Raw genomic sequence first — 21519 nt, forward strand, 5'->3', positions numbered from 1 at the left:
AGCTGTATTTTCTCTAGTGCAGCAAACATACCCCTTTTGTCAATGTTAAATGACACAAATTACTCACAATTTATTATTCATTTAGCTCTTACAACCAAGTCCTAGAAATCCAATTCCAAATGTGAAAGTTCCCACCCTTATGTTGCACACTGAAGCAAAGTGCTTCAGATTGGCCATAGGCGTATAAAGTCTTAATTTAGTAGTGTGAGTTTATGCAAGATACTATGCAAATCCATGCACAATGAAGAGAAAGAGAGGAACAGGATGCGTGTGGTTGAATGTGATCTCATTCCACAAGAAAACATGCTAATGGGCTTTCATGGTCTCCTGTGTTTGATGGGTTGCAAAACAATAGCTACATCCAATCTCCCAGAACCTACATCTCAGCTATGCCCTTGGATGGTACTTACTGCAAAACCCTTGGTATTGGGAAGCACGTGCTCACATGTGTACAGTTAATCAGTTGAAATGAATGAACAGGAAGGATGCAGAACAATTAAGAAACATTTACACACACCCACTGGGGGCACACACGCTCTGTACTAATGGCTATATTTAGTACATGGTAGCGCTGTCACATGTCTGACTCCAGATACAATGCTTGTTGTGTATGCAATGTAACTATGAAATTTTTGTCTCATCCAGTGATTGCCAATGGCAGTGAGATGTTGGAGACAGTGTCGGTGCTTCTAACGATGAGAAAGATACCATCTCATTCACAGAAAGAGACACAGGTTATATAACTATGATCCCCAAAAGCAATATGGTTGTATTTGAATGTCTAAGGCAAAAACATGTATTTACTTTGAGGTTCATGTAAACTAGCCTTAAATGTTTAAGTATAGTTCAGGAACAGATTCTGTTTCTCCACTAACTTCCTGGCAAGCACAGTCAAACATGCTGCTGTAAGAGAAAGATAGTAAGGTTAGATTAGACTGGATGATGTTGGAAGATCAAATGCACACATTTCCTTAAAAAATATAAGTGCATCCCATGCCTTCACTACCTCACTCACCTGTCACCTGGGCCAACTCCCCATGCCACAGTGCAACCAAAGGTAAGGGCAGCGTGCACATTCATCATAATTTTATTATGTTTTGTGTTTCTGTTTGTGTAGCCGATTGATAGTAGGAAAAACAAGCCAAAACTTAACTGCTACTGTGGTACATTACCGTTTTGCTTGGTTTGATTGAAGTAGTTGCAGTTTATTTAACATGTTTCATATGTAGCTGCTTGAAATTACTCATATGGTCAAAGAGATACTTTTGCTGTGAAATATGACTCCCAGACGCTGCAGGTTCATGCTTGCATTTTTTTTTCCCATTTTAAAGCGTGATGTCATGTATGGTGTTCATATATGGGTTGTATACTATCAAGAGTGACAAAATTTTATTCTGTATGTAATAACTCTGTGTACAGATGCTATATTTATGGGTCTCTTTTCAGTCAAGGGTAATTTATAAAGATGTAGCCTACACCTTGTTTTGTACATTTGTCCTCAGTGTACTTCGCTTGGGAGGACAGAAGCGTGAAAGCAAACCCTCCACAGGCGCGCGACTCCCTCGCGCGCACGACTCAGCTGTCTGGGCACTGAGCTTATCAGAAGGTCCAGCAATTGAAGACGAGTACGCGCACGGAGTGGTGCGCGAAACCTAGGCCAGCCACGTAGCGATGCGGCCAGAGGCAGTGAGAACATTAGTTAAGGGGGGTAAAATAAAAAACTGAAATAACATTGACCCAGCTAGCCAGCTGGATTTTGGAAACAGCAGTAGAATTGTGGAGTGAGGCGATATGGTGCGAATTTTACTGTGCACTCTGTGAGATCCTGTGCCATACATAAGCTCTGTAGGAAAGAATGTGGGAGAGGGCGCTCTCGACGGGGGTGAGTAGCAACACTGAAGCTAGCTACAAGTTACAGTAGCTAGCTAGGTAGTTAGCTAGCCTTTTCCCAAGACGAAAATGCAAAGCAATGCTGCTTTTCAAGGGACAGATGCCACGATAAAGACGATTGGAAATGCATTTAGAACGTCTTAAGTGTATGTCGTCTGTGTTGAGTCTGCAGCGGAATGTTTGTGGGAGAAAGAGGGACATCCCAGCAGCTAATGTTAGCTAGCTAACATTAGCTTTCCAACCTTTAGAATCTTCTGCACCAAGCTAATTCTGTTTAACCTTAATAGGTTTAATGTAGGTAGTCTGTATCTACATATGTTTTTAACTTGCATGTAAGTGCAGTGTCGAACAGCGAAGTTAGTCATCTAGCTAGCTAACGTTAGTTGTATAAATCTGCAAATCCCAGAATTGCCAGTGTCGTTGCCTGGGTGCTTTAGGGTTTTTTAAAAAGTGAGAGTCTTTCCAGAGGAGGGAGGATTTGTAGCTAGCTACCAACCTACCTACCTAGTTTGCCAAGTTAGTTAGCTCCCGACTTGGCTGTCATTCTTCTATTCGTAGCAGGTATTACAGGACATGCTCGATTTAGCTACTTGGCTACATTGTGCTCGTCTAAGAAAAAACTGGTTGACTAGGTGTGTTTTTTGCGAAAAGTGCGTGTATTATCCTTGATGCAGCTGGCGAGCTTGAGTGACTAGATAACACAGCTAGTTTGCGATAACGGTATCAATCTTTGTAACGGGCTTTCTACTAATGCTTATGTTAACATTTAACCATTTGCATCCATGAATATATCAGATTATTTATTATTGTTCTCCTCGACGAGACTGTAGAGCTCTGTCTGATCCTTTATCCAAGGAGCTATTTGGTGATCTCCCGATTTGAAATGTCGGGAGTGCAAGCCCTGATTTAGTTGCTTTAGGCCTATTTCTCTAGATCGTTGCGAGCAATTGCATTTGCACGCACTGTAACAAGGTGTTTTGCTCCCGCAAAATATTCTTGTTCTTGGTTGACGTGTATTGACTGTTTTGCGCTACGTAGTCACAACCGCCAGTGACTTAAGTTTTGGTCACCCTGGTTGTCTCATGATTGGATGTTATCACCATAGTTCTTTGCCCCAATGAGAAGGCGAAAAGATAACCATGTGTCATGGTAGATGGATAGATTTACCAGCCATGCAGGTACTACATTATTACCTTTGGCAAGGCGTTTGACAGTACCGTTTGCTCCCACTCCAAATCTTGCATTATAATTGAAAAAAAAAAAAAAAAACTACTCATTTGACAGCTGACATTATATGATGGGGTGTGCACATGCATTTTTTTCCCGTTGAAGTAAAATTCCTGGTGGAGACTAAAGAAAAGCTGTGACCCCTCAGTATTGTGTGGAGGGGCTGTTGCAACTTTAAGTTTGTTGCGCATTAAGTGATTAAGTATTGCTGGTAAAGGCTTGTCCGCTCCGTGTAAATTTTGTGACGCGTGTAAGTGCTGTGGCTTAAATATCCGTCAGGTTAGTGGACTGGGTTGGTTTAATGCTTAGTGGATTTGAGCCGTGTCGAACTGTGCTTGTGATGTTAGTTTCCAGTGTACCTGTACATTTTCTCATTCACTGTTGTTCGGCTATATGGTGCATGTATTAAACACAATTAGAGAGAGCCTTTGAATGAAGTTGGTGACAGAGCACTCATCTAGATATTTAAGACTTGCCAGGAAGCAAATATGGTCTCAGCACCATGCAGACACCCTGTCTCTAATGCAATCTCTGTCACTCCTTTAATCGTTAAAATAAATAACATATATATACTGCCTGTCAACGTAAATCGCCCTCCTGCCATGTGTGATTTTTTTGTGCTTTTCCCAGTTTTTTGGTCCTCGTGGGTCATTTTATGCTCATAGACCTGGTGTAGATTGGAATGGATCCAGTTTGATAAAGTTGTATCATATCACAGATGATCTGGTTGAGAACGTCAAAACAAACAACACATTTAAAATGGGGAAAAAAAAAACCCTGCACTGGCTCATGTTAAAAGCAGTGGCAGTTGCAGAATGTAGAGTAAAGCTATTTTATGTTCCTATCTATGCAGTATTTGAGATGTTTGTTGTTTTCTGTGTATAATTTAAGCTATATTGATTAATTTTTGAGTGAACAGTCTGTGATTTGTTCAATTGGTGCTGACAATTGGCAAACAGATCCATTATTAGAACTTTGGAACAATCTTTTTGAATGTCGTTTTGATCTCTGGTTTACAGCTGAAAGAGTTATTTAACCAGGATTTCTACCAATCACAGAATAACCAGTGGCTTCTGACAAGGTAATATGCATGGTTTGTCTGGTTCAGTCATTTATCATTGAAATTTACTGTCTAGAAGTTGACACGAGAAAAGATATAAGATGTGTGGTCACAGACAAAGAAAAGTTTCCCCTGTAATGTATTCAAGAGAGAACTTTGTGGAAATTATGTGCTGTTTGTTGCAGCATGATAAACTATATTCTGGTTCGCTATATGAAGCTGTTCTTGCACTGAATGCATTCTGCCCACTGTCTCAAAGACTCGGTTTCATGGTTTCATGTCTGGTTTTTGGCTTCCTACCATCCTACCTGTGATACTTTTAAAGTGGCACCTTAAAAGTATCATAAAAATAACCATAGAAATGACGAGAGCATACATATTTAGAGCAAAACAATGTAGCCCAGACAAATCATGTGCAATGTAAACAGGACACGCTAAGATAAAATCAAGAGGGCAATACAAAAAATGCCGGTGTGAATAAAGTTTCAGTAGAGGAAAAGTGGGCAGCAAGCACCCAGGAAGGGAAGACCCTTCTTGTTTCCTGGTAACAAAGAAAAAACGTACATTGCTGTATCCTCACTTGACCCATATTCCTGTTTTGTTTGGAGTTTTCATACAGTTAAACATTCCCCCAGGACTGCAAGCCAGGAGAGAGCGAGGAGAGGGTGGTGACAAGTGCTTACTTGCATAGTATGCTGAGGGGGGTTGGGTGTAAAGGAGTGGTTTTGGGACGCAACCTCCACCTCTATCAGGTTATTAAAAGGATATTAAAGATCTAGTTGTTCCTCAGCTGAGCTAAGGTTTTCTAATCCATATCAGGCAACAGTCAGCTTAAAGTGTGATTTGCTTGCCACAGTGATACCTGGCGATGCAGGCATATTGTGTTCATAAGAAGTGCACCTGTTATGAGGCCCTCAGCTGACAGCTGGGAGATGCGCCTGTACGCTGTTCATCGTGGGTCCTCCAGGGGCAATGTTGGACTTGTAGCGTGGAAAATAGCTGTTGGGTTCATGCAAGTATAGCAAAGGTTTGCAGTCTCTCATATTTTAAAAAATGAAATGTAAGAGACATTTTCCCCTGCAGTCTCCCAGTGTTGCTCAAGTGATCACAAGTTACCATTTTAAGTGGGAAGATCATCTAAATATCTTAACGCAGTGAATTACATATCTGCATAATGTTTCATTTCATATGTTCAGTATTATACTTCACAGCATATGTGTTAGTGATCAGATAGACCAGCTTGATGAACCTTCCCTTTTTTCATTTATAACCAGTTTGATCCACTATCTGTGGCTTCCTTCCTGATTATAAGGTAACCCCCCTCCCCCTGTTTTTTTTTTTTTTTCCAAACAGGAGACTTTTGATTGTCAAATTATAAAAATGCATTTTGTCAGACCCCCAAAAGAACAATTTTAGCAATCAGTGTGGGGAAAAATCTTCGCAAAAGCCGGATAGGGCTTGTCTTTGTAATGCAATAGCAAGGTGTGAAATTCAGTATGCCACCAAAAACTATTGACATGTTTTGTAGAAACAAAAAAAAGTCTTGTAAATTGAAAGAGTGGCCGCAGTTGTCAGTTGTTGCCAACAAATGAGCTACTACTAATCGAAAGAATGGTGACTAAGAATTCTTCATATCCATTCTTAGAAATCAGCTTTGGACATAAGATTTGAACTGACTGTATCATTGGAAGGATGCATGTTTTTCAGCTTGGAATTTGAGATCACGACATTGTTAATGTAGTAGTGATTGGACTTTCAAGTTCTTGCAACCGGGTTACATATTTTTACAGTGTCCCCGCGCTGTTTTCGATTGACTTCCTATCCTCTTAACTGGTATTCTTGGTATATTTACACACAAAGCTCAGCGACGATCAAAAGGCTGTGTGTTGGTCTCACCACTTCCATCCCTGAAATTCACTTTGAAGAAAGCCCCTTCGGGCGTCACATGCTGCATTGTGCTGCCGTGAGACCCAGTGAGAGAAGGCCTGAGAGTGGCTCTGGGCACTTCCTGTACTCCCATTGAGAGTGTCTGGAGCCAGCCAAACCACAGCTTCCTTTGGCCTTTCTGAGCGTTTTAAAGGGCAGGAATGTATATGCGTGATTTTGGATGTCAGTGCAGGAAGAGACTTTGTGAATGTCAGATGCAGCCCTGCTCCACAGGTGTTCCCCTCGCTGTGACTGCTCCGGCCGTTCCCTCTCTTGGTGCTCTTCCCTGTGAAGAGCAGCTCACACAGCTGAAGTCTTTAGCACGATTGCTCCCCCTCACTGCTATTTTTATCTGGTCCTCTCGGCGAGGAAGAGAGATCCGCCTTCTGCACAGCAGAGATGTTGGATCACACCATCGACCACAACGGGGAGATGGAAGCGGGGGGGTGCGATTTATAGGAGTTCACACCGGCGTTGGGGATGTGTTTAATCGCGGCCTTTAAGTCAAACTGATGATGGTAATCACCATTTTAAGAGAATGTACTAGTTGAACTGGCAGCCTTTGATGTAACATGACAGACCAGTCTGTGTGCAGGTTCTCGTTTTATTTTTCTGTTTTCTCTGCGGCCCTCTCCTGTCTTTGCCTGCTGTGCTAACTCTCCCACAAGGTGCCCCGATCACTTCAGGTAGCTCCGTTCCCCTCACCCGATTACTCTGAAAGTAAGAGCCCTGGAGCAACAGCCCAAAATAAAACCTGAGAGGTGAGAAGGTTCGTCTCCATCAGCCTTTTCTCAGATTCCTGCCTCCTGCTGAGCATCAGAGGGATTCTGGGTTGGCAAAGGGATGAGCTTTTAATAGCAGTAAAAATAACCTAACTGTTTTTTCCCTCTAAAACACAGTTATCACCCAATATAGGGAGAAGGTTTAAATCTGAAATGGGAGAGCACCAGAGATTGCTGTTGCGACTAGCTACCTAAAAACATCATTGAGGCTCAACTGCAGTTGCGTGCTTGAAATTTGGGAAATAATATTTACTGCAGTGGTGAAAGTGCAAATTTTCACATTGTCTCTCTCAGGTATATTATTTATGTAGTGGGTTGTATTACCTTAGTCCAGTCAGATTTCAACAGCTGCTTCCTCACATTGTGTGTACCGAAAAGATGGTGCCTTCCACTCATTCAGGAGCCTCCCATTTCTCTACAGACAGATGGGGTCCTCTCATCAGCTTATAAAGAGAATGGCAGTAGCCCTCTACAGATTCTGGTCATTCATACTGCTGCATTGTACGCTTCCAGTGCTAGTAAATCTGAGTGCCTCCCACACGTCAGCCAGCCTCACACAGACCGGTTTCGGTTGTTGCTGTGAAAGCTCCTCATCCAGCCGCTGCATCAGGGACTGTAGCATTCAGCCATTGTACCGTTGACGCCGCTGGGGTCACAGGAAACCTGTCTCCATCTGTGTATGTGTTTTAGGGGATAAACTAGTGAGCTGTAACTGCTGAGGATGTGTGTCCACTGCTTTTAATAGTGCACATGTCATTATCTTTTGACTAACTGCAGCTGTCTGAAACAGCAGTGATATCACACCCTAAAATTTCACCCAATCCAGGGTTCACAGGAAACAATTCATTTATGACAGCTGTGATTGTGGCAGTGTGCTTTTACACCAGAATCTTTCCCTTCACGTGATTTAGTGGCAGGTTGGTGCGTTGTGTCAGGAGGCTTTTGTAAGGATACCCTGGTAGGGTTTGAAAGCACCAACACAAAAATTACATAAAATTGTGGTATGCTGAAGGAGACATGGTCACAGCGAGGATGGAGCAGACACTCCAAGTGACTGCCATAGCTTATGATTTTGTTATCCATTTATACAATTGGATATTAACTGAGGCAATCTGGGTTAAGTACATTGCCAAAAAGGCACAACAGCAGTACAGCTTCTGCTCATTGACTGCCCAAGATACCACTGGCTATAAATGAATTTGATTGAATTTATTTAGCAACTTTGCCAAAATTGCTCATTCATGTGAAAAGCATGGAATCCTCCGATGTGCTCCAAGCATGCTGGTGCTGAGACTGTCAGCATGTGCAGTGACCGCAGTAAGGGAGGGAGGGGGAGGTTTGGCAGGTGCCTGGGCAGAACATGTGGAAGCGATTTGGGTTACCCTCAGCGCTGCGCTGTTGCTTTTGAAGGGAAGTGACTGTCAGCGGTTAAAACTATTAACAAACCCAGAGGTGGACCTCAGGCCTTGCGGGAGAGACTGCCATGTGAGCCAGGACATAATTGAAAAAGTGTTGGTTTGTTGTACAAGGGAAAGGGATTAAGAGACGTGAAACCAAAACCAAATAGGTCACAATACCTTTTCATCATCTCCAGCTACGGTTTAACATGATATGCCAGGAAATGTGCATGATGTTTGTTCCTGAACAAGAAGAAAATGCTCATCCAGATGAGGTGTCTAGAGATGTCCCGCTTTAAACAGCTTTTTACAGTTTTACATATTACCCATTTATACAGCTAGATGTACTCAGGCAGTTCTGGGTATCTAGCCCCAGCAGCAGTGCCCCAGCAGGGAATTGAACCTGCATTTTTTTGGTTACGAACCCTGCTCTTTACCACTACGCAACACTGCAGCCCACTCCTGTAAATGTTTTAGGTATGTCTCAACAGTAGTTACTCTAACATTTAACTCAACAGTGTATATATCTTTAATGTGCCATGTGAAAGTTAACTCTTTTGTTCATTATATTTTAAGCGATTTAATTTGCCGATTTAATGGTTATCTGTCTGCAGAAACACAGGTGCCACATTCATTTTATCCAGTTCAGCAAATAATTGAAACCATTTGACCTTAAGTCAGGACTCCGTCCTAGTAACTGTTGCTAGGACAGAGAAACAATCTTCTTACTTCCCAGGGTTTCTTGGCTTCGTATCATATCACGTTGTCCCTGGTCTATCTTTACCACCTAATTACTCATCTACTTAATTTAAACCAATTGGCTTATCTGTTGTAGGCAAAACTTGACAATAAATTCAGTGCTGCAATTGTAACAGCAAACAGGAGCACAAGAAAAGATAAAATGATATGAAAACGTAATCTCATAGGAATCTTGTAAAGAGCTGTATTCAGATTTGATGCTACCAGACCTTGTGTAGCACTAGTTTGCTAAGAGATATTTATTGCGTATGTAGTTTGGATCTTTTGATTTAATGACATAAAAAATGTAAATGGGACAGGGAAATAGGGCTAGGTCAATATGAAGCCATCCTGCTACCTCAACAAGCTGTTAGCAAGTTGTTGCATTTCAACACACAATGTTGGTTTTATTATTCTCAATGAAGCATTTTGCTGTTGCAGTGACATTGTTCTTATAATGGGCGAATGTTTACAGTCCATTACAAGGATTACAGTCCTTATTAAATTAATTTTAATTTTCATTTATATTTTTATTGGAACTTCTGATCAAGACAGCTTCTGTGTTATTTTCCAAGCTCAACTGTCCAAACATTTTCAGTAATTGTTGGTGTACAACATTTTCAAAGTTAGATAACTCCAGCAGCAGGTCAGAGGATTTTGAATTTTGAAAGGCAAACTGTGAAGGAACAAGAGCGCATCTACATTCTCTGGTTTTAAACAAGAGCTTAGTTTGCGTTGAAGAGAGTGTTGTGAACTCAAACACCTCAGGTCTTTTGTTTTTTCTGTCTTCACTGCTTCCTACACCAGAACAATGGCAAGAATCGTTTTCCATTTACAGTTCATTGTGATGTAGATGTCTCAATCAACTCAAAAGAACAGCGCCTTAGCATTCCTTCTGAAAGGAAGAACAAACGAGACACCAGCACAGCTTCCAGGCTAGTGAGCTTCATTTCAGCAATGCAATTAATTACAAATTGTTAAAGACCATGGGATTAAGTGTGCATGCACAGTGGCATTTTTTCCTGATTGAAATGATTTTCTGACTTTGTTTAATTTGCTAATTATATTCAATTTTAGCACCTGTTTCACAATTATTGGCTTGCCTGTTTTCGGTTTCAAATTGTTGCTCAGCAGCCAGGATGTGAGAGACACAGGACACCCACCCCCTTTCTTCCTATATTCTCATACCTGAACCTCAGAAAGCCATGAGCAACGCATAGATCTAGCATCATGCAGGAGGCCCTTACAGTACAATAAAGAGGAATATCTGACATCATGCAAGCTAACACGGCTAAGGCTAAGGGCGGCAGTGTAGCATAGTGGTTAAGGAGCAGGACTCGCAACCAAAAGGTTGCGGGTTCGATCCCCACTGGGACACTGCTGCTGTACCCTTGGGCAAGGTACTTAACCCACAATTGCCTCAGTAAATATCCAGCTGTATAAATGGATAACATTGTAAAGAACTGTAACCTATGTAAGTCGCTTTGGATAAAAGCGTCTGCTAAATGAATAAATGTAAATGTAAATGTAACACTCTGAGAAATTTTAATTTAAACTCTGGAGGAATGTGAGTTGCTGTCTTCTGACTTAACGTGACTTTACAGTGGTTTTCATCTTGCTTTCATAACTCATCTCAGGACTTCTTGCTGAGTAGTGATGGCATACAAAAAATACTTTTGGTGCTTCAGTACGAAGGAGAGGGCTCACCTGAAGCAATGTAATTTAGTCGTGTTTGCAGAGGCTACATTCAAGTATAATAATTGCTCTAGTTTCAAAACTCTGTTTTTCCTTTCACTTCTGTATTGTTGCTTCCTGCCTTCAGATATAAGAGATAGCAGATTGGACACGTCACCTTGATGGTCTTCAGTGTGTTCACTCTGCCTCTTTCTGTTCTGGAGGTTTGAGTCATTTAATATCATTGTTGTCCATAAAGTCTGCACAAGTGCTGTACACACTAACAGAGACCTTGAAGAATTCTGTTGGGTGTCAGTGCCCAGTTGGTGTTTTCTGAAAGAGGAAATGTGTCTTGAAGTCTTGAAACTATGAAGGAGCACACGAGCCTCGATGCTATTTTGTGTCAGTCACATAACATCATAGTTTGGGTCAGGAACGGGGTTCTGGGTTACAGCCAGTTGGGAAAAGGCCTCCATGTAGAATATGTGTAGACTGTCAACCCAGTACCACTCATGACAGGTCATGCGTGACACAATTCAGGCACTTATAAACCTTGTTCCACATAGTTTAAAGGCTTCAGATGCAAACATTAATAAACAGAACAGAAACTTGAACAGGGACCTCACAAAGATGATATCTTCATTGACAGAAAGTATGCAACAGTGAGCTGTACTCAGTTGGGTTGAGTATGACAGCTGTGATTGGACTGTCATACCACAACAGCATCACTGTTTAAATGAGTTGGTACTGACCCCACTGCCTGATTCAAAGAAATATACATGCTGTAGTTGTGGGGAATGTTGTTGGCAACTCCCACCAGCCAGATATTTATCAACGATTTTCCTGTAGAATAGGCTGAGAAATTTCCTCTGCAGAGACCATCGTCTCCTGAAAGCGGTGGATACACTCTGGGTGTCATCTACAGCATTTTCACCACTGGGAGAACATGCATATGTAGAATCATCATCAGATTCCATAGCTTCCTGTCACTGGTCACCATGGTTCAGCTGTACTTAGGTGAACACTAAAACTCCCATATCCTTGGGACAGTTGGCAGTGAGGTTTAGAGAACAGCATTGAGGCCACCTTCTGATTACTTACAGGCTTTTTCCCTGTCAATCTCGCCCACAGGTCTCAGATCACCAATGGCTGCTGAAACAAAACCAGCTGGTTTCCCCTGATTCACAGCAGCAGCTAGCATGGATGTAACAGTCAGTGAAAGCAGGGCTGTGTGCTACGCGCTGCCCTCAGGGAGAAGCTCCTCCTGCTGATTGCTGCCCACTGCCGGACCGTCTTTCTGCTGACTTCGCTCTGGTCACCACTGCACGTCGAGATGGCCAGTTAGAGCTGCCCTGCCTGCTGCCGCTTTCACTTTCCCATCTGGAGTACAGTCATTTTTCACTCCTCAGATTTCTCTTATCTTTGGGTCACATGTAACTGCTTTTTCTGTTTAGAAGCGTTTTTGGTTTTGTTTTCTGCTCCCTCTTTTTTGGGTGGAGTGGAGGGGTGGGGGGATTCAGTGTGACCCTGCCCCTCCTTTACACTATAAGAAGAGGGCAGTTAAAAGCAGGGAAAAAAAGATTGGAACCAAGGAGCATCCCTCATCCCTCCCCCACCCCCTCCTCCCCACTTCCTCAAAGTCTTCCCTACATGAAATCCCGCTAGAACCTCGAGGAGAAGCTTTCTGTCTGGGGGTTGTGAAGGGATGGCCCAGGACAATGGCCACAGGACACAAGCATCCCAGTCCTACTACCGCCCTTCAGCCCAGGAGCTGGACCTGTACAAGCGGGAGGCAGGGGGAAAGCCCTACTCGGGGCTGGTGGACAACAAGACGGGAGCCAAAGGCCCCCTGGGAGAGCAGGTCTCAGGTCAGCTTCCCCCCCATCATGTGAGTCCCCAGCAGCAGCAGCAGCAGTTCTACAGGGAGGGAGGGAATGGCAGGCAGGAGAGCACCCAGGCTGCTCAGCCAGCAGAGGGCACTGAGGACAGTGAGGAGGTGCAGGAAAAGGAGCAACACACTTTCAAGCGGGAGCAAATAATCGTGGAGGTGAACCTGAACAACCAAACGCTTAATGTCTCGAAGGGGGACAACAAGCCGGCCGTCTCCACCGAGTCCCAGAAAGTGAGGTCCGGCCAGGAAGAGAAGGAGGGGGAGCGTGAAACCCCCGAGGAAGAGCAGGAGGGGCAGGAAGACGAGGAGGAGAGCAAGAGCCGGAGGCAAGCGGCCAAGAGGCCCCGGAGAGGCCGAGTCGGAGCCGCCGCTTCTGGCCAGCCCGCCCGGAAGACCCGCAAGGCCGCGATGGTGGCCGCCAGCGCAGTGGCATCGTGCATGACCACCAGGGGACGGAGGAAATGCGCCGTGCCGCCCAAGAGGAGGCGGCGGCTGGCCCGACAGCTCAAGGGGGCCTCGTCGGGGTCCGTCCCCTCCTCGGCAGCGTTGGCGCCCGCGGGCAAGGGCAAGGGCGACCGAGAAGAGCGGGAGACGCTGACGTGTGACAAGTGCCCGCGCGTCTTCAACACCCGCTGGTACCTGGAGAAGCACATGAACGTGACGCACCGCCGCATGCAGATCTGCGACAAGTGCGGCAAGAAGTTTGTGCTGGAGAGCGAGCTGGCGCTGCACCAGCAGACCGACTGCGAGCAGAACATCCAGGTATGGTGCGAGCTGAGCAGCTGGCCTGCGCTGCCAGTACCTTTCAGTACAGTGCAGCACACTGCCCCGGGCTCACCTCATTCTTTACTGCTACACTGCACCGGCATTGGCATTTCGAAGTTGGATGCGTGAGCAGAAATTTGGATTCACGTGTTATAAGGAGAGCATTCGTATCTTTCTTTCTCTTGGCGCTGAACTCGGTGTCTCTGCTTCGCTCATGTCTGAATACAGTACCAGTCAAAAGTTTGGATGCACCTGATTAAGATAACTGGAAACATGCATTTAAAGACACTTTGATCTAAAGAATTATGTTTAAGTGCTTGAAATTTGTTTCTTTGACAGATATAAATCATGAAGTTGATGCCTATGTATGAATTTCTTTCCAAAAAATTTTTTGGGCTATTTTGAAGAATCTGAAATATAAGATAAGTTATAGGTTTTGATTTGTGTTATTTCATAGTTTTGGTGTCTTTTCTAATATCCTAAAATGTGGAAAATGGTAAAACTAAAGACAGAAAAGCGTGTCCAAACTTCTGACTGGTACGGCATGTGTCTTTAAATGAGCAGCTTGATGGACGTGCAGGTAAGTGTGTGACACAGGAGTGCTGTGGAGGCTGCGTGCCGGGTTCTTCGCGGGGTTGAATATTAAGCACAGTCCAACAGACATTTGAAAGGATAATCCCAGCTGCTGTAGGTCTGCTAAATCAGTTCTGAGGTGGCCAGCAGTCAAAAGCCTATGCAGTGTCCCTGTAAGGCAATAATACTACTATAACAGTGCCCATCGCTGGAACTAACTACTTTTGTTAATCTACTGATATGCAGTGGTTTGGTGAGGGGTAACAAAGTTGATAGTGGAGCATGGTAAATTTGTATCTTATGACTGGCAGTAGAGGGCGCCAGAACACTGTGTAAGAAAGCGTCCGATTCACGTCGTGTCTTGTTAGAAATGGCAAAGTTGGTTATAAAAATAGCTAGTTCAGTCCTTTCAGTTTTTTCCCCGCTGTGTACAGTATTTGCTTAGTTTGTGTTGTTCAGCTGCGTCTATTGCTTTTTATTGTGTATTTTTTGCGATGAAATACTATTTAAATGGCACCTGTAATCTATTGAAAAATGATATATAAAATTGTGAACCATTGTGTGTATGTGTTCGGTGTATCCCGTTAAACAATCAGAGTTCAGTTAAAATACCTTTTTTTCCAGAAAATATGCAAATGAATTTCAGATTCTAATAAAATATGTATTGGTATGAATGTCAGTTTATCACTGTAATGTACATTACATATAGTTTTCCAGAGAGCAGTCCCAGTGCGCTGTAATACCCTCTGATTTCCTGTGTCAAATGCAATCAGTAATTCAGTTGAAACTGAATCATGTTTGTTGAAACAAGCAACTGGACAATAGCTTGCTGTACAGTTTTCACAGCATTGATTTGTTTCCTTCTTTCAACTGCTGATTGAGCATTTGCTCATTTTGCTGCTTAATCCCTAAACTTTTTTTCCTTCTCGTGCTCTTTATGTAAGTTACGAGTTTTAGTGGTTACTTTACCAAACTGAACATGGTTAATATTATCGGGGCTGGTGTCAGTGGGTCCAACGCTCAGGCCATGTGAATTAATTGATTGGTGGTCATGTGTTACGATAAGCGTCAGTCAATGTATAGATGTGGGGGGGGGGGTACCACGTAGCAGAGCCTCAGATCAAACTCTGACTAGCTGCAGTACAAAACTGTGTCATTTCATTTTTTAAAATTTCCAGTGCCATGGTCAGTGGTCTGTACCTTTTGGGATGGTCAGACCATTAGCCTGGCACTATTGTAATCCTTGCAAGTGGCGCTTTGTGCCCGGAACTTAAGTTTCTTTTAAAGAGCTGTTTCAAAATGTGTATATTGTGCAGCAAATCATGTCATATAGAGTATTAGTATAGGGTATAGAGTAGTATATAGAGGCTCCTCGAAATAGAGCTAATGCGTGAGTTCATTTTACATTTGTTAAATGCGTTAGTGGAGTAGTGAATGTTCACGCATGATTGTTTATATACTTTTTAACCCAGTGGGGAAAAGTTTTTGTTTAGTTTACTGTCTGAAAACTGCTTTTGGTTTGGCACACTTGTTTGAGGGAGTGAAAAAAAAAACTATGGAAAGTACACCAGTGCTTCAGTGTATCTTTTCACCACAAAGGAAGCAGACAGGTAATTCAGGCCAGCTAATGCCTCGGAACTTTGAGACCTTGAATGGCCACAAAAAAGAACAAAAATCTGTCCTGGGGCGAAGTGTGAGGGGGAGCAAGTCACAAATATGCTCTGTATGTGTCTGTGTCTGGCCTGTCCGACAGTGTTTGTCCTGTAACAAGTCCTTCAAGAAGCTGTGGTCCCTGCATGAGCACATCAAGATTGTGCATGGCTATGCGGAGAAGAAGTTTGCCTGTGAGATCTGTGAGAAGAAGTTCTACACCATGGCGCACGTCCGTAAGCACATGGTCGGTAAGTGAGCCCCCGGAGGCCTCCTCCTGCTTCCTCTCTCCGTGCCCGTGTGTCTCACGTGGTCACAGACCTTCCTCTCCTGGCTTAGCCTTTCATCTCCCTGTTTCCTGTCCCACTCAAAGGTGTCACACTTTAAGGGTTTGGCCTCCTCTCACTCTCTGGCCTCTTTTCCGCCAACGCGAACTAGGTGCTAGTCCTGGGCTGTTGCTAGTGCCAGTTCGGAGTTGCTTCGACTTGTAAACCTTCTAAGAACCGGTTTGCTTTTTCACGGGCTAGAAAGCCACCATAGAGCCACATTATAACGTCACTGTATACATCTGTATACGTCTCCACTTTCCCACAAGCGCCAAGACGCTACACTAGCTCTGATTTTTTTTTTTTTTTTTTAATGGCGGTCATAAAGTTTTAGTTGGTCTTATTGCTCACAATAATCCAGCCCCCATCCCCTGACATAGCAGTTCTTTGTTCTAGACCAGCGTCTAGAACCAAGTGTTGGTGCCTCTTTCAAACCAGTTTTCCTGACCGAGAGCCTGTTCTTTGTGCTGATTAGGCACCGGCTTCGAACCGGCCCTTGAACTACCTCGGCGGAAAGGGGCGTTTGTGTCTCAACTGGTTTGGCTCGCCTCAGTATGTGGTGTTTTGGATAACCAATTCCCCCCCCCCCCCCCCCCCCCCCCTTTTTTTATGTTATCAGTACCTCTGCACTTTGGCCCTGTCTGTCCTGCTCTCACTGCCACGTCTCTGCCCCTGCAGCCCACACCAAGGATATGCCGTTCACCTGCGAGACATGCGGCAAGTCCTTCAAGCGCAGCATGTCCCTGAAGGTGCACTCCCTGCAGCACTCGGGAGAGAAGCCCTTCCGCTGCGAGGTGAGGCCCCGCCCAGACCCAGCGCACAAGCCAACTCCGTCACGCTCCTTATGATTCAGTGCACAGTGACAGAAACCCGAGTGTTTAACGTGTCCATGCTGCACCTAGTTATCTGCTGCAATATGATACTAATTGTTGAGAACATCATTAGATCTGAACACAGGTCAGTTTTGCCCATGCAGTGCATTAGAGCACACATCAGTGTTTCTCAGTCCTTGTCCTCAGCAGCTAAAGTTTTTATTTGTAATTCCACCTGAACTCTTAATTACTCGTCTGACTCTATTCGATGTGTGATTGCGGAAGAGGAACCACTCTCTGTATTCAAGGTGCTAACTGTAATTGAAGAAACCTTCAGTGGTCTAAGCCTTCAACCAATGAGAGATTTCTGTCGCAGTCGGGCATTTATGGATGTTATGTCTTTTAAAAAATTCAGCTTGGTTTATCTACACTAATAGGGAAAGATTGTTGAGGTTTTTAGAGTGCCTTGTGTTTAATGGACTTTTTGTGTCCTGTTCATTTCCTGTTGTTATTTTAAATTCCAGTTAGGAATCTTGCTTTAAATTTAGCCTAAATTTTTCACAGTAGCATTCACTTACTACCTGTGTGGGGATCCATGCGGTCCAGTGTATTGTTTGAGCATAAAAAGTAGTCTTTTGCCAGTATGCAGACAGAAAAGAATCATACATATTTCAGGTTTTTATTCATTTTCTCCATGCTGTGTAGCTGAGTCAGAGTGCACACTCATTGCCTGGCACCTTAGGCTCTTTGGTAATGACAGCTGGTGTGATGCAGTTCCTGAACTTGCATTGATCTAACTGATGCTTGTGTGTAGATATGTGGTTACCATTCTGGAATAGAGTGTGTAATGCTTGTTTTGCGCTGGCTACCTGCAGTCAGGAGGGAAAGGAAATTGCCAGTAGTAGGAATGCAGAAAAACCATGTTTGCAAAATTGAAGTTAGAATTTGTAAAATTGAATGAAATGATACAGAAATAAGGCAGCGACAGCTGATTAATATCATGCATTGAGTAAAAACTGATATTGTCTGTTCTCCGGACTGTGTTGCAGTCCGAATGGCGATACAGTAATGCAGGACACAAGCACAGCCTTGTTTGTCTTAGTATACACCGATAAGCAAGTGGTCTCTCCTTTTTCTCTGTGTGGCAGAATTGTGATGAGAGGTTCCAGTATAAGTACCAGCTGCGCTCCCACATGAGCATCCACATCGGACACAAGCAGTTCATGTGCCAGTGGTGCGGCAAGGACTTCAACATGAAGCAGTACTTCGACGAGCACATGAAGACTCACACAGGTTAGGTGTACACTCACATACACATACAGTATATACACTCACGGGAACTTAATTTTGCTGTGGATATTTCATGTAGATTGTTGTACTTGTCTCTTCTAGCTCTGTCTCTGTCATTTACCTTTGAAAGTCAGTTTATTTGGGCAACTTGACTTCATTTTGTTTGTGTGTATCTGTGTGTGTGTGTGTGTGTGTGTGTCTGAATAGCCGTGAATGAATGGTGCTAATGCAGCACAAATGCTGGTGTCATGGACCATCAAAAGAAGACGTTAAGAAAGACAGCCGTTAATAACCCAAGCCTTGGATTAGTAGTTCCTCCCCACTGCTAGAATCACTACCACTGTGTGACCTGGGAAGAGCTCACTCAGTTTCTTAAGGTCATCTATTTGCTTAAAAGATGCCCTTTTACTGAGTGACACCTCTAGGGTTTTAGTTATGAAGCTTTACTCTCATGGGAATATATTTCAGTAGCATGTAGAAAAACATCCTTTAAGAGACCAAAATGGCAGTGACTCCCACTGATCAAGGTGTTGCCAGTATTGATGGAAGGAGAAGGAAGGAGAAGGAGAAATACAGCACATTTTGATAAATGCCTGGTAATTGATATGTTTAAAGAGCTACTTAAGTCTCAAGCTACGTATGCTGGTGAATCAGTTAATGAATGACAAATATTTCATCATGGCTGCTACCACCAAAGGTGTTGTGGTCAATCTCAGCTAATGCTGCAGATGGTGTCATGACCTTCTCAACCAACATAAATATCCCGTAACACAGAAAAATAAATTTAACATGACACTCCCGGTACCCCACCATGAACATGTGAGATGATCATATTTCATGTACGTTTAAAAAAAAGTATTTGAAAGTATAAATTTGTAGTTAAAGCTGGTTTGGTTTTCCAAGTCATTATCTCATTATCTGAATACCCACCTTCTGTCAAAACAGTCCTCATCCAGCCCTTGCCCCCCACAGCACAGGAACACTTAGCACCAGATAATCTCTGCCAGAAGCACAGTCGCGTAACCTTCTGCTAGAGTGTTGATGCTCAACCACTGCGTGGCTTGAGCCCACTGCCCTTGTTCCCTTTCTTCTGTACTGTGCTCGGTTGCCAAAAGTGATGGAGGATTCAAGTCAGGGGTGTCAAGCTTACTTCCTGAAGGGTCGTTTGAATGTTGTGTTCAATACTGCAGATGTTTCTGAAAACAACCAGTTTACATATCATAATAAAAACTTATGGTATTAAAAACATCTTGCCGTGTGCATTAAAATTCCATTCAGTCCCACCCTTCGTTTACCAAGTCGCTCCCAAATTGCTTCACGAATTGAATGATGGTTTTCAAACTGGTGTAGTCTGTGATGTTACTAAGTCTTAAGAGAAGCAGATGGCATGAATGATAAGCAGCTTGACAGGGCATTAGGAAGATCAAATGTCACATTGGAGATTTGAATTAACACAGATTAAGTTAAACCGACTGTATGGTCAATGCGTACACTAAATAAATCAAATTGAGAACAATTCAGAACAAGGCTTTGGGTTAGCATTAGTTATTGAACTTCGAAAACAATTTAATTAGCAGAAGTGGAATTGGATAAAGTACCATCCATGCCATCATCATGTGTGAGTGAGATGCATTTACTGTGGAGTGAAGCGCTGAGTCATTGATTCAATCTCTCGCTCTCTTGCTCTCCCTCCTCCCTCTCTCCCTGCAGGAGAGAAGCCGTTCATCTGTGAGATCTGCGGGAAGAGCTTCACCAGCCGGCCCAACATGAAGCGCCACCGCCGCACCCACACGGGCGAGAAGCCGTACCCCTGCGACATCTGCGGCCAGCGCTTCCGCTTCTCCAACATGCTCAAGGCCCACAAGGAGAAGTGCTTCCTGGTCACCGGCCCCGTCACTCTCACCCCAACCAGCCACCCGCTGCCTCTCCCCCTTCCCTCCATGCACTCGTCCGCTGGCTCCGTCCCCACCGCCGCTTCCTCTGTCCCCACTCCCCCGCCCTGCAGCACTCCCACACCTCTGGGCTTGAGCCCCGTCAGCGGAGCCCTCCCCCCCCGGTCAGTAGCCCACCCCTTCTCCCATCAGCACCTGCACTCGCACACGTCGGACCACCACCTCGCCCACCACGCTGCCCACCACCACCTGGCTGTTCCCCCTGTCTCGCACCTGTCCCCATCCCCCGCGCTGTTCAAGAGCGAGCCGCTCAACCACCACGGGCATGAGGACAGCTACCTGCGACACATGGACCTGCCTGAAAAGAGCACAGGCGCTCCCCAGCACCACTGAGCACCAGAGGTGCATAAAGACAGTCAGAGAAATATATATTCCTACATGCAGACGTATATAGATATATTGTATAGATATCTTGTATGAACTTTCCCACTCTGTTCTCTGACCACACATTTGAATCAGAGTGTATGTGTGTGTGTTTGTGTGTTTGAGCCTCATGGGAGGGAGGAGCTATCACCTCTTTCCAACTGTGGGCAGTGGGCCTCTCCATGTCCACAGTGTGTAATCAATCCTCTGGAATGTTCCAGGTGTGCAGACTATGTGCCAAGGGTGGGTTGAAAGTGATAATCCATCTCCAGTCAGGGTCTCTCCACTCACAGTTGTGTCATGCTTTTCCTCCCAGTCCTCTACAGCTCTGACAGTACTGACAGATTGCTTGGTCCCTCTCCCCCCATTTCATCTTTTATTTGAATGGTGTTTCTGTGAAAACTTACAATCACATTAGTGAATATTTCTGCCTGGTTTTCTGTGAATGTGAGAGTGTGTGGATACTGCTAGTGTTTGGGTTCATTTTGTGCACTACCCAAGCACACAACAGAGCATGCACTTCACATGGATGATGTTTTTACCCTTTCTGTTATTCCAACATTTCATATTCTCCAAAGTACAAAATCTCAGCATATTTTGAACACTAATGCACCGTTACATATAAACTATAATTCCAAGGTAATATGCGAATTCAGTGTCAGCGATGAAGAGTTTTGTAGTACTTCAGATGCTTACCCTTCCAGCACAAAATGTTGGAGTGTTTGTGCTGCTTGGCTGGCACTGAAGTGACATGTAAACTGCTTGGATTGACCTCTTAGTGTTTAATCCTGTCAACTGTCAGCCTTGTGATCCTGCTTTAATTGCAGCCCCACTCAATACAGGACAGCTGTAGTCCTTAATGGTGGCTGTGAGTAGGCCATATACGTGGAGGACAAAGAGTGAGGTTGGTAAATGACACTGTTGGAAGTACACTGCAGGCGTCTGGGTGTAGGATGGTATTTATTGCTTTATTGCAGTGTTGCTGCTGTTGTAAAGGTGAAATGCAGCAAAGAGAAAGGTCCTGTCAAGCTTCACAGTCAAAAGCATTAAAGTCATTAAATTACAGGATCATCTATGTCTGTTTTTCCCCTCTATACATCTCCACTCCACTACCACTACCAATTCCTCACTTCAGCAAATTTTGTTTTGACTGCCAACATATAGTATGCATATGCACAGTCATACACACTCATGTTGGCTTAT

The 21519-nt window shown here is 44.0% G+C and overlaps 1 protein-coding gene across 1 annotated transcript; it reads left to right on the top strand.

Annotated features, from left to right (window-relative positions):
* The first annotated feature begins 1634 nt into the window (after window positions 1–1634).
* Window positions 1635–20924, top strand: LOC118783036 (zinc finger protein 652-like). Its single transcript, XM_036536699.1, has 6 exons — window positions 1635–1882; window positions 11826–13347; window positions 15677–15824; window positions 16578–16693; window positions 17860–18004; window positions 19712–20924. Exons 2-6 carry the CDS (start codon window positions 12400–12402, stop codon window positions 20284–20286), a joined length of 1932 nt encoding a protein of 643 aa, XP_036392592.1. The 5' UTR covers window positions 1635–1882; window positions 11826–12399; the 3' UTR covers window positions 20287–20924.
* Window positions 20925–21519: the final 595 nt, after the last annotated feature.

This window comes from Megalops cyprinoides, chromosome 1 (assembly GCF_013368585.1).
Source record: "Megalops cyprinoides isolate fMegCyp1 chromosome 1, fMegCyp1.pri, whole genome shotgun sequence".
Classification (NCBI taxonomy): Eukaryota; Metazoa; Chordata; class Actinopteri; order Elopiformes; family Megalopidae; genus Megalops; species Megalops cyprinoides.

What these genes read in the sequence shown, in the direction of transcription:
- LOC118783036 (XM_036536699.1), top strand. Translation starts at nt 12,400, where the DNA reads ATGGCCCAGGACAATGGCCACAGGACACAAGCATCCCAGTCCTACTAC. An exon ending in CGTCCGTAAGCACATGGTCG is followed by an intron (nt 15,825 to 16,577) that starts GTAAGTGAGCCC and finishes CTGCCCCTGCAG; the next exon opens with CCCACACCAAGGATATGCCG. An exon ending in GCACATGAAGACTCACACAG is followed by an intron (nt 18,005 to 19,711) that starts GTTAGGTGTACA and finishes CTCTCCCTGCAG; the next exon opens with GAGAGAAGCCGTTCATCTGT.